Source organism: Anolis carolinensis, unplaced genomic scaffold (genome assembly GCF_035594765.1).
Source record: "Anolis carolinensis isolate JA03-04 unplaced genomic scaffold, rAnoCar3.1.pri scaffold_14, whole genome shotgun sequence".
Taxonomy (NCBI): Eukaryota; Metazoa; Chordata; class Lepidosauria; order Squamata; family Dactyloidae; genus Anolis; species Anolis carolinensis.
The window spans coordinates 6,832,619-6,846,676 of record NW_026943825.1 but is presented as its reverse complement, the minus strand read 5'-3'; the positions used below and the strand labels follow the sequence as shown (position 1 = coordinate 6,846,676).

General features: G+C 38.2%; 1 protein-coding gene across 3 annotated transcripts in view; it reads left to right on the top strand.

The window, feature by feature from the left end:
- Positions 1-14,058, top strand: part of nudt22 (nudix hydrolase 22) — a 59,087-nt gene that overhangs the window by 44,429 nt on the left and 600 nt on the right. For all 3 annotated transcript variants that reach the window (XM_062965096.1, XM_062965097.1, XM_008121387.3), the window contains 5 exons: positions 77-163; positions 9,042-9,527; positions 11,005-11,115; positions 11,208-11,305; positions 13,919-14,012. In XM_062965096.1, the coding sequence (XP_062821166.1) occupies positions 9,051-9,527; positions 11,005-11,115; positions 11,208-11,305; positions 13,919-14,012 (780 nt within the window). In that variant the 5' untranslated portion in view covers positions 77-163; positions 9,042-9,050. The remainder of the gene's footprint in view (positions 1-76; positions 164-9,041; positions 9,528-11,004; positions 11,116-11,207; positions 11,306-13,918; positions 14,013-14,058) is intronic.

The window sequence follows — 14,058 nt, the reverse complement described above, 5'->3', positions numbered from 1 at the left end:
TAATAATACATTGTATATATCCTCGTGTTGCCTGTCTGTTGATAGCAAATAAGCTGTCTCTCTCATTGACTTACAGCTTTCCCCCTTCATTCAGCACTGAAGCCTGGAAGAGTTGTACTCATATGACTGGGCCTTGCTTTTGTTAGTTCCCTTCTCAACGAAGGTCAGTGGTCTTAATTTATTTATTAAATAAGTAAGTAACCATATTCTATATGTCCCTTTGGAGCAAAGGCTGACTTACAGTTTAATTCATTCACAGGAATTCACCAGGCAGCTCATATTTTTATTCATTTTACCTCATACTGTTATCATTATTTAATCTGATATTTTTGGTTAATTTTCCTTAATTTTTTTGTTATTTTTCCTCATATTTTTATTTTTTCTCATTATTATTGCCTCTGTTATTTTTATTTATTTTTTATTTTTCTTATATTTTTATTATTTTACCTATTTTTATTATTTTATTTATTTATTTACAACCTTTATACCCCGCCCTTCTCATCTGAGGGGACTCAGGGCGGCTTACAAAAATTGGCAACATTTAATGACCAAAGAATACAATCATAAAAGCAAAACAATACATATAGATCCGTTAATAACATTGTTAAAATACATTATAAAAACCTTAAAAACATATATATAATTACAGTAGAGTCTCACTTATCCAACGTAATCGGGCCGGCAGAACTTTGGATAAGCAAATATGTTGGATAATAAGGAGAGATTAAGGAAAAGCCTATTAAAAATCAAATTAGGTTATGAATTTACAAATTAAGCACCAAAACATCATGTTATACAACAAATTTGACAGAAAAAGTAGTTCAGTACGCAGCAATGCTATGTAGTAATTACTGTATTTACGAATTTATCACCAAAATATCATGATGTACTGAAAAGATTGACTACAAAAATGTGTTGGATAATCCAGAACGTTGGATAAGCGAGTGTGGGATAAGTGAGACTCTACTGTACCTCATAATTTTATTATTTTTCTTTAATTTTTATTTTTTCTCATATTTTTATTATTTTTCTCGTATTTTATTATTTCTTCTAATATTTTTATTATTTTTTCTTATGCTTTTATTTTTCTCATATTTTTATTATTTTACCTCATATTTTTATTATCTTCATATTTTTTCTAATATTTTTATTTTTACCTCATATTTTTACTACTTTTACCTCATATTTTTATTACTTTTACCACATATTTTTTTATCTCAGCTTATATTTTTAGACAATGAATAATGCACAAGTTGATAGAATATACTGTATACTGAGTGGAAACATTTTATTGCCAGGTCCTATCTACACTGCAATTATAATGCAGTTTAACTGCACTGAACTGGGCAATATAGTACAGTTTAACTGCACTGAACTGGGCAATATGGCCATATAATGCACTCTGTGGTCAGTGTAGAAACATAACACAGTTTAACTGTATTGAACTGAATTATATGGTCATATAATGCAGTTTAACTGCACTGAACTGTATTATATGGTCATGTAATGCGGTTCCATCTGCATTATAAACGCAGTGTAGATGTGACCTAAGTTGCTCTAAGAAGGAAAAGAAGCCACAGCAGTCTAAGTATATGGTCCCTTCCCCTTTGAAAATAATAAAAGTATCTTGTAAGAATACTGTGAAGCAGTGTCCCCTTCCTCTGTAAAGTGTTTCCCACTGAGATTAGAATTAATTAGTGCCAATTACTAATCAGATTACACACAGCTTCATGTATGCAGGGGAAATCTTTTTCTGAATGGAACTATTACTAGAATGACATCCGGGTATTTAGCACAAATGGGTTGAAAAGCAATGTTGTTTTTCACACATACCAAGCACTTCTAATCCCCTCCTTTGAGGCTAGGAATTCAACTTGGGATTAATGGCATTCAGTTGCTGGAGAGCTTGTTAGTAACTGGTTACAACTAATGAATTATTTGCCAGTACCCCATGAGGTCACTAGATGGTTACAGGAAAGAGCCAGTTGTTACCCTATGAGGTCACTAGATGGTTGCAGGAAAGAGCCAGCTGTTACCCCATGAGGTCACTAGATGGTTGCAGGAAAGAGCCAGCTCTTACCCCATGAGGTCACTAGATGGTTGCAGGAAAGAGCCAGCTCTTACCCCATGAGGTCACTAGATGGTTGAAGGGAAAGAGCCAGCTCTTACCTCATGAGGTCACTAGATGGTTGCAGGAAAGAGCCAGTTGTTACCTTATGAGGTCACTAGATGGTTGCAGGAAAGAGCCAGCTGTTACTCCATGAGGTCACTAGATGGTTGCAGGAAAGAGCCAGCTGTTACTCCATGAGGTCACTAGATGGTTGCAGGAAAGAGCCAGCTGTTACTCCACGAGGTCACTAGATGGTTGCAGGAAAGAGCCAGCTGTTACTCCATGAGGTCACTAGATGGTTGCAGGAAAGAGCCAGCTGTTACTCCATGAGGTCACTAGATGGTTGCAGGAAAGAGCCAGCTGTTACTCCACGAGGTCACTAGATGGTTGCAGGAAAGAGCCAGCTGTTACTCCACGAGGTCACTAGATGGTTGCAGGAAAGAGCCAGCTGTTACCCCATGAGGTCACTAGATGGTTGCAGGAAAGAGCCAGCTGTTACCCCATGAGGTCACTAGATGGTTGCAGGAAAGAGCCAGCTCTTACCCCATGAGGTCACTAGATGGTTGAAGGGAAAGAGCCAGCTCTTACCTCATGAGGTCACTAGATGGTTGCAGGAAAGAGCCAGTTGTTACCTTATGAGGTCACTAGATGGTTGCAGGAAAGAGCCAGCTGTTACTCCATGAGGTCACTAGATGGTTGCAGGAAAGAGCCAGCTGTTACTCCATGAGGTCACTAGATGGTTGCAGGAAAGAGCCAGCTGTTACTCCACGAGGTCACTAGATGGTTGCAGGAAAGAGCCAGCTGTTACTCCACGAGGTCACTAGATGGTTGCAGGAAAGAGCCAGCTGTTACTCCATGAGGTCACTAGATGGTTGCAGGAAAGAGCCAGCTGTTACTCAGTGAGGTCACTAGATGGTTGCAGGAAAGAGCCAGTTGTTACTCCATGAGGTCACTAGCAAGTTGCAGGAAAGAGCCAGCTCTTACCTCATTTGGTCACTAGATGGTTGCAGGAAAGAGCCAGTTGTTACCCTATGAGGTCACTAGCAAGTTGCAGGAAAGAGCCAGTTGTTACTCCATGAGGTCACTAGCAAGTTGCAGGAAAGAACGAGCTGTTACCCCATGAGGTCACTAGAAGGTTGCAGGAAAGAGCCAGCTGTTATCCAAAGAGGTCACTAAAGAGTAACTAAAGAAAGACCCAGCTGTAACCCTAAAAAGTCACTAGACTAGCCATGGAGACCTAAATCAACCAGATGTCTAATTAACTGAGGGACAGAGAAAGTACTGCTTTGTATTCCTATCTGGAGATAGAACTATCCCTATTGCTGTAACATTAACAATTATTTTTACTAATAATAAATACCATTACAAAATGCAAACCCTAAACTAGCCAGACATAAAGAAGTCAAGCCCCTTAAAAAAGGATAACACTCTGACACACACTGTGGCTGACAAGGCATCAAGCCAGCCAACTCCTTGGTGTATAGTCGCAAAGAATCTCCCTCTTGATCCATTTTGGCAGGCTCATCCATCTCCTTGTTATCGCTGTCCAAACTCTAATCAGATTCATTGGTCTCACCTTCTTTTCTTCATTGGGATCCCGAATGAGCTCTTCTGCTTCTATTTTCTTCCCTCTGCTTTAAATTGTGACATAACCTGCCAGCCAGCCAGGCAAGGAAGCTGCCTATCAATCATTCACACTTATTATCCTGGGATTTGGGGATGGTGTTACAACAGACCATAATTGTCCTGCGGAAGCAATGGTCCTGACAAAGGTTTTAAAGTGGGATTCAAAAGGGAGCAAGCCACAGTCAATTGATAGTGGTGATTGTAAAGATTTACATCTATGGCTGCATGAGAATGATTCTTCTGAGCAAGTGTATTTTGTTTTCATGTCACAAAAATTGTATCTTTTGTGACATGAAAACAAAATATCTGCTAAATATATCAAGCTCCCTAATGGTTCCTCAGAAGGCTTGGGTTCCAAACTGTTGATTGTTTTGGTCACCTTTCTATGGTCATTTCCTATGTTTAATGATTTTATTGTTTTTAGCAGTTGACATTTAATGTTTCTGTGTTTAATTCTATTTTAATGTTTATATGTTTTTTATATAAAAGTTTCTGAAAAAAGTTTCTGTCAACCTACAAGAGCAGTACAAAGAATGAATTTTAAATGTTTGAAGATTTTATTTGTGTTCATCTCCTGTAAATGAAAAGCCCTCTTTAACCTTGGTTAATAATAATAATAATAACAACTTTAATTAATTTTTAACTGTTTTATAGTGCATTGTACAATTTTTATATGTGTGTTTTATTGTAAGCCGCCCTGAGTCCCCTGTTGGGTGAGAAGGGCGGGATATAAATATTGTAATAAATAAATAAATAAATAAATAAATATGTGTTAGGTTTTAATTCCCACATTGTTATTGTTTTCAGGGTTGGCCACCTTGATTCTCCTTTGGTAGAGAAAAAGTGGGATACATATATATAAACCATCAGAGCCAACTAACACCTCCCAACAAAGGATTCCCCCAGATAGGAAGTAGCCAGGCTTTGAAGCTGCAAAGCTATTCAGTGCTAATCAAGGTGGCCAATTGCAACATTCACTCATGCCTCAAACCGACAAGAGTTTTTTCTTCCACCCTGGACATTATTCCACAGATATAAACCCCACTTGCCTAGTTTCCAACAGACCTCACAACCTCTGAGGATTCCTGCCATAGATGTGGGCGAAACATCAGGGGAGAATGCTTCTGGAACATGGCCATACAGCTCGGAGAACTCACAGCAATCTTATAATTATATCATCTTGTTGATACCATTTTTGAACTAAAGGCTTGGTTTGAGTCGTGGAGCTCTGGCACAGAATATATCACTATTCATTTAGGACAGATGCTTTCTCGGGGCTCATTCTACCTTATCTTTTATTTCTTTGCATTCATTCCTATCATAGCCCTCTTTGTTCCTATGCCCAAGTCATTGAACACTCGTATTGAGCATTCTGACCTTTTGCTCCTTGTCTGCCTTCATTTGAAGAGTTTCATCTTTTGTCCAAAGAGGATTTTTTCCTTTTTTCGCTGTAGATAGTGTCTTTTTTTGCCTTCTTTCCTGAGATTGTCCCTGGCTTTTGTCCAGAGTTCTTCAGATTCTCTGTCAATTAGGCTTAGTAGTATACATCTATTATTTACGTGGGCTTGCAATTCCACACATGGCTATGTCTGCACATTCTGTCTTTTACAGCTTTCCTTTTTCAATTCTTCTTACCTTCCATTGCAAGACCTTTCTGCAGGTGGATATCCTTTCAGCTTGAGTAGTTGCATTGTTAAACACAGTGCTACTGGCACTTGTCGTCTGTTCTTTAGTGAGAAAGAACAGTTGAGTGCCATTGGGATCCTGGGGGTTGTAATTTCACGAGATCCTTAGCCTTCCCTCCCAAAAAGGTAGATGCTCCACCAAACTACAAATTCCATGATTCCATAGCATTTAGCCGTGACAGTTAAAGTGGGGCCAAACTGCCATTTATAGGATCACAACCATATTTGTAAGACACCATCAATTGTAAGACGAACCCTAATTTCAGTACCACCACCAACAGGAAGAATACATAAGATATATCCCATTTTTAGAGACATTTATATAGGAAAAAGTCCGTCTTAGAATTGAAGATACACATCACAAATAATGACAGCTCACTGTTGTAGTCAATGGACTATCTTGGTCGCTTTAACCTGACAGTGGGTTGGCCTCACATAAGCAATTCTCATATCTCTTATCTAGCTCTGTACACACACATATACATATACAGTAGAGTCTCACTTATCCAACACTCGCTTATCCAACATTCTGGATTATCCAACGCATTTTTGTAGTCAATGTTTTCAATATATCGTGATATTTTGGTGCTAAATTCATAAATACAGTAATTACTACATAGCATTACTGCGTATTGAACTACTTTTTCTGCCATTTTTTTTGTCTAACATGATGTTTTGGTGCTTCATTTGTAAAATCATAACCTAATTTGATATTTAATAGGCTTTTCCTTAATGCCTCCTTATTATCCAACATATTCGCTTATCCAACATTCTACCGGCCCGTTTATGTTGGATAAGTGAGACTCTACTGTATTTAAATTTTCATAGAGCAAGTTAGATTTCATGGCACAGGAACTCTCCAAGAGTATTTGGTGTTTGAAAGACTGTTCCATGATATTGATAGCACCGTGGTCTTGCCTTTCTGCTTTCTAGAAATGAGCACAATATTTAGGTGAAAGGGTTTCTTGTATGTAGAAATATTCATAGCTTTATGTTAATTTCCTGCTATCTTGGAAATGTTTCTGATGAGATTATTCTATATGGCAGAATGCTATCTTCTCACTGTTTTTTTCATAGCCAGTCTCAAAAGTTTTATGTTATCAATTCCTGTTCAAGTTTACATGCTTTAGGACTTTAGAAAACCTATTTTCCAGGTTTTTTCTCTCTGTCCTGCAGAATGCCAAAATTGAAGGCGAAGGTTGATTTCCTATATTTAGAGGGATTTTTAAAATTTCAAAATCCATGACAATATGATCCTATCTGGTAACTCTCACGATCTCATGTGATGCAGATGCAAGCTTAGCATTTTGCTGGGAGCTGCGTTATTACTGTTATTGTAAGCATTTCAAAACCTCCTGATTCATCAGAGGCACCTTTGTAAATCAACCAAAAGGCATTTTAATGAGTCCATCCATCTGACTCTCCTTGGCAGCTGAGATGACACAGTCCTTTCTCTCCTGGAAGTGAATTCCATTCAATTATGAGGAAGATTGGATTGTAGCTTGTTGCCAGAGTGAGCCAGCTAGCCTTTGCTTCATAATTAAATCACAGTGTTATAATCTTATAACTCTTTGCCCAGGGGCTCGTTTGTTTTTCATGTCCTTCTGAACTTGCAACATCCATTATAAGGTCAAAAGCCAATCAGATTTAATGGTGGAAAGCTCTTAGCCATTAAAATTTAGATTTAGGAAGTTAGGCAGCATTATGCATTCGAACGATGGCTTTTTTCTCTTCTTTTTTTGACTTTCTGTACATTTCTGTAATGTCTGTAATAATCCAAACTTGATTTTATATAAAGGGATGCCCTTTTCCTATAGAATTTATTTATTTATTATTTATTTATTAGGGACATTTATATCCCGCCCTTCTCACCCCGAAGGGGACTCAGGGCGGCTTACAAGTTATATATACATACAATATATTATATTATTAGTATAGCACAATATAAGCACTATATAAGCATTATATATTATTACAGTAGAGTCTCGCTTATCCAACATAAATGGGCCGGCAGAACGTTGGATAAGCAAATATGTTGGATAATAAGGAGAGATTAAGGAGAAGCCTATTAAACATCAAATTACATTATGATTTTACAAATTAAGCACTAAAACATCATGTTATACAACAAATTTGACAGAAAAAGTAGTTCAATACCCAGTAATGCTATGTAGTAATTACTGTATTTACGAGTTTAGCACCAAAATATCACGATGTATTGAAAACATTGACTACGAAAATGCATTGGATAATCCAGAACGTTGGATAAGCAAGTGTTGGAAAAGTGAGACTCTACTGTATATTGTACTATACAACTACTCGTATATACTCGAGTATAAGCCGACCCGAATATAAGCCGAGGCAGCTAATTTTACCACAAAAAAACTGGGAAAACATTGACTCCAGTATAAGCCGAGGGTGGTAAATTTCAGAAATAAAAATAGATACCAATAAAATTACATTAATTGAGGCATCAGTAGGTTAAATTTTTTGGAATATTTACATCAAGCTCAAATTTAAGATAAGACTCTCTGACTCTGATCAAATCATTATTCTCATCTTCTTCAATGTAAATGCCCTTATGTATCCTTTTAATAATAATAGAGTAAAATAATACATGTAATAATAATAATAATAAATACAGAAAATTAATACATGTAATAATAAATGGAGTAAAATAATAAATATAATAATAATAGAGTGAAATAATAAATGTATTAATAATAATAAAAATAGAGTAAAATAAATGTAATAGCAACAATAATAGAGAAAAATAATAAATATAATAATACCAATAATAATAGAGAAAAATAATAAATGTACCATATATTCTAGAGTATAAGCTGACCCAAATATAAGCCAACCAGGACCCTCACCCGAGTATAAGCCGAGGGGGGCTTTTTCAGTCTTAAAAAAAGGGTTGAAAAACTAGGCTTATACTCCAGTATATACAGTATTTTGCAATATTATTTGTAATATTATATGTAATATAAATATACAATTATTTTGTGTATTATTATTGTATTACATTGTAATATTACTATCAATATTATATGTATATACAATATATTATAATATTAATATAGTATAGTATGAGTATTATGAATATATGTTTGAGTATATGTTTTTATTGATGCGACTTTGTTTTATTGTCGATCTCTGTTTTATTGTTTTATTGCTGTTATTGTATTGTTGTCGGGCATGGCCCCATGTAAGCCGCTCCGAGTCCTTCCGGGGAGATGGGGCGGGATATAAAAATAAAGTTATTATTATTATTGTTATATATTATTATATTGTTAAATTGATATAGGAGACACGGTGGAAAGATGTCTCCTGACTCCGCCTTCTTCATTCTGGTCCAGAATGGCAGTTAGACCTGGGGGTGGGTGGGCTCCCATCTGATGATATAGGAGACATGGTGGAAAGAATTGTTTGTTCATCTTGAGCACCCACAGATTTTAGCATTTTAGCAGAATGGGGTTGTACTGGATGGCTCTTAGTGTCTCCTCCAATTCTTGGATTCTATGAGACAAAAAGCAAAGTATAAATAAATATAATAATAATAATTCTATAACTCCCAGGAAACAGGCTTCAATGTTACTTCCTTCTTTGTCTCCCAGGTGATTTACATGGAGAAAATAGACCCTGAGATCTCGCTCTTGTTCCAATGCCCGTCTCCTAAGGGCATCACAGAGGCTCAGGTCCAGGCTGAGCTTTCCCCTCTTTATGACCGGCGCCCATTGCTTGGGGACCAGCTTCAGATTGAGGCCACTTGGGCAGAGCGCTGCAAGCAGAACCCATGGCTCTTTGACGGGGACAAATTCCGCCTCCATTCCGTCAAACTGGATGAGACCGCTCTCACTTTCCTCCTTGGGCTCACCTCCTACAAAGACTTTGTGGGCACCAACCTGGCCGACGGAGCCGCACGCCTGCAGCAGCGGGGCTGGGAGGACTTTGGGGACAGACACGCCTACCTGGCCCAGCCCTTGGGGGTGGGCGCCATGCTGCACACTGCCGACGACAAGTTTGTTTTCTTGAAACGGAGCCTCCTTGTAGGAGAAGCACCCGAGAAGGTTGACATTCCTGGCGGGCATCCCGAGCCACAGGTCTTAGTAATAATAATAATAATAATAATTTTATTTTTGTACCTGGCCACCATCTCCCCAGAGGGACTCGGGGCGGCTTACAGATATAAAACCAGCACACAGTATACAGCATACAATAATATCAAATACAAAAACACACAAATAAATTTAAAAGGCATTAAAAAATCACAATCATTATAAAACACATAAAAAACACAGCAATAAAAACATAAAATGAGCTGGGCAAAGTTCACTGAGTGGAACTTGTAAACAAGAAGGAAGTTAAGGTGCTACAAGGTCATGGGAAGAGCCTTAAACTGGGGTGAAGTACAGCAAAGAGGGCAAACTGTAGAAATACCGTATTCCTTTGATTCTAAGATGCACCTTAATTTCAGTACCACCACCAAAAAAAACACCCTTTATTTATATACTCGTGTAAATAATTAAAGTTAGAATTGCTGTTGGGTTGCTATGAGTTTTCTGGGCTCTATGACCATGTTCCAGAAGCATTCTCTTCTGATGTTTCATCCACATCTATGGCAGGCATCCTCAGAGGTTGTGAGGTCTATTGGAAACTAGGCAAGTGGGGTTTATATATCTGTGGAAGCTCCAGGGTGGGAGAAAGAACTTTTGTCTATTTGAGGCAAGTGTGGATGTTACCATTGGGCACCTTTTTTTTTTTCATGTCAGGAGCAACTTGAGTCGCTTCTGGAGTGAGAGAATTGGCCGTCTGCAAGGATGTTGCCCAGGGGATGCCCGGATGTTTTTTTTAAAAATGTTTTTACCATCCTTGTGGGAGGCTTCTCTCATGTCCCCGCATGGAGCTGGAGCTGATAGAGGGAGCTCACCCGCACCCTCCCCGGGTGGGATTTGAACCTGGCAGCTTTCAGGTCAGCAACCCAACCTTCAAGTCACTTAGTCCACTACGCCATCTGGGGGCTCCATTGGGCACCTTGATTAGCATTGAATAGCCTTGCAGTTTCAAAGCCTGGATGATTCCTGCCTGGGGGATCCTTTGTTGGGAAGTGATTAGCTGGCCCTGATTGTTTCCTGTCTGGAATTCCCTCATTTTCTGGGTGCTGCTCTTTATTTACTGTCCTGATTTTAGAGTTTTTTTTAAATACTGGTAGCCAGATTTTGTTCATTTTCATGGTTTCTGTTGTTATTGTCCATATGCTTGTGGATTTCAATGGCTTCTCTATGTAGTCTGATATAGTCTGACTGATTCCTGCCTGAGGGAATCCTTTGTTGGGAGGTGTTAGAATTCCCCCAGCATTCTCACAATAATTCAGTGAAGTCGATTGGGTTGTGAAAAGGGACTGACTGGCCCAAGTTATCTTTCTGATTTGAACCCAGGTCTCTCTAATCATCTCAATCACTGCACCAGGTCTGTAGATGTCTCATTGAACTATACACACTCTTAAGTAGACATCGGCCAGTGAGTAACATCCATGGTCATTTAGGAGCTGGGAATAAAGCTATATCCTTTTCTTTGCAGGTTGTGAAAGGAAGCACTTCCCTGGAGGGTCCCATCTGCCATCAAGACCTCCCGGGTAACTTGGTTGTCCAGGAATTATTCTCGTCTGTTCTCCGGGAGATTCAGGATGAGGTGAGGGGATGCAAGGAAAAGAAGGGCCAGCTTTGGACCGCTTCCCCCATTACACACACCATGTGCTAACCCAGCCCTTTGATGCTTCCCAGGTGAACCTCCCATCACCAACACTGAGCAGCCCAGTGTTGCTTGGGATCGCTCGGAACGAGACTAGCGCAGGGCGGTGCAGCGTGGAGTTCTACGTCAGGTAATGTGTTGAATCATTAAAAAATGCAAGAAGTGTTGCATCTGCCTATGGTGGGTGTAGCAACAGTGGTCTGCCAAATGTTTTTTGTTGTATAGAATCATAGAATTGAAAGAGACCTCTAGGGCCATCCAGTCCAGCCCCATGCTGTCATAAAGGAGGACACCATTAAATTCCTACCGACAGATTACCATGCAAGCCTCTACTTAAAATCCTCCAAAGAAGGAGACTATACTTGGACTCCCAGGCAGCATATTCCACTGTCAAACATAAGCCTTGTTGTATATTTTTTGCTGGGCTACGATTCCAGATTATTTATTATTTATTAATTATTTATTTGTGACATTTATATCCTGCCCTTCTCACTCCGAAGGGGACTTAGGGCGGCTTACAAGTTATATGTACATACAGTATATTATATTATTAGCATAGCATGATATAAGCATTATATATTACTATATTGTACTAAACCACTGTACTGCAGTATTATTAGTAATATTACATGTAATATATAATGTGCAATTATAGTAGTGTATTATTATTATTAAATTGCATTACATTATAATATCAATATTATATCTATATACTATATATTATACTAGCTGTGCCCTGCCACGCGTTGCTGGGGCCCATTGGAATTGCACTGAATAGCTCCGGTTTTTGGAGTTTTTTAGGCCCTGTGGAGGTTTGTGACGTGATATTTTGTGGTTTCAACCTTGAGGCGTGGATGATGGATTGTGTTGTAAAATTTCGAAGTTGGGGGGTGTTTAGTTTTGTTGTTTTGCTCGGTGCCAGGATTCCATTACTCTTTTATATATATAGATTATTATTAGTATAGCATAATATTAGTACAGTAGAGTCTCACTTATCCAAGCCTCACTTATCCAACGTTCTGGATTATCCAACACATTTTTGTAGTCAATGTTTTCAATACATTGTGATATTTTGGTGCTAAATTCGTAAATACAGTAATTAGTACATAGCATTACTGCGTATTGAACTACTTTTTCTGTCCAATTTGTTGTTAAACATGATGTTTTGGTGCTTAATTTGTAAAATCATAATTTGATGTTTAATAGGCTTTTCCTTAATCCCTCCTTATTATCCAACATATTCACTTATCCAACGTTCTGCTGGCCCGTTTATGTTGGATAAGTGAGACTCTACTGTATTAAATTGCATTACATTATAATATCAATATTATATCTATATACTATATATTATATTATTAGTATAGCATAATATTAGTACAGTAGATTCTCACTTATTCAAGACTCGCTTATCCAAGCCTCTAGATTATCCAAGCCATTTTTGTAGTCAATGTTTTCAATATATTGTGATATTTTGGTGCTAAATTCATAAATACAGTAATTACAACATAACATTACTGCCTATTGAACTACTTTTTCTGTCTAATTTGTTGTTAAACATGATGTTTTGGTGCTTAATTTGTAAAATCATAACTTAATTTGATGTGTAATAGGCTTTTCCTTAATCCCTCCTTATTATCCAACATATTCGCTTATCCAACGTTCTGCTGGCCCGTTTATGTTGGATAAGTGAGACTCTACTGTATTAAATTGCATTACATTATAATATCAATATTATATCTATATACTATATATTATATTATTAGTATAGCATAATATTAGTACAGTAGAGTCTCACTTATCCAAGCCTCGCTTATCCAAGCCATTTTTGTAGTCAATGTTTTGAATATATCGTGATATTTTGGTGCTAAATTCATAAATACAGTAATTACAACATAACATTACTGCGTATTGAACTACTTTTTCTGTCAAATTTGTTGTATAACATGATGTTTTGGTGCTTAATTTGTAAAATTATAACCTAATTTGATGTTTAATAGGCTGTTCCTTAATCCCTCCTTATTATTTATTTAGTTATTTATTTACAGCATTTATATTCCGCCCTTCTCACCCCGAAGGGGACTCAGGGCGGATCACATTACACATATAGGCAAACATTCAATGCCTTGACATAGAACAAAGACAAGACAAATGCAAGCTCCGAGCTGGCCTCAAACTCATGACCTCTTGGTCAGAGTGATTGGTCTCAGCTGGCTGCTCACCAGCTTGTGCCACAGCCCGGGCCCAAGATATTATCCAAGATATTCACTTATCCAAGCTTCTGCCGGCCCGTTTAGCTTGGATAAGTGAGACTCTACTGTATTGTATGTATATTATTATATTGACACAGGAGACATCGTGGAATGGTGTCTTCCTGGCCCCCCTTCTTCACTCTGGACCCAACTTTATTTATTTATTTATTTACAGCATTTATATTCCACCCTTCTCACCCCGAAGGGGACTCAGGGCAGATCACATTACACATATAGGCAAACATTCCATGCCTTTTAACATAGAACAAAGACAAGACAAACATAGGCTCCGAGCGGGCCTTGAACTCATGACCTCCTGGTCAGAGTGATTCATTGCAGCTGGTTGCAGCTGGCTTGCTCTCCTGTCTGCACCACATCCAGGGCCCATTTTACCGATGAGAAGTCTTTTTCAGGGCCCATGTTGCATCAAACACTGACAGTTCTAAGATTTGGCATTCCTTGGCTTTCACCCTCATCTTACTTCTCTCATTCAGGTGCAGCCTGATGTCTGAGGAAGTAAGGCACTACTATGCTATCGGTGGCCCTGAAGCTCAGGAATCCACCAGCATTATCTTTGTCAACAGAGAGGTATGTGTTGGGCCTGCTGGTCTGTGGAAGCAGTCTGAATTACAAC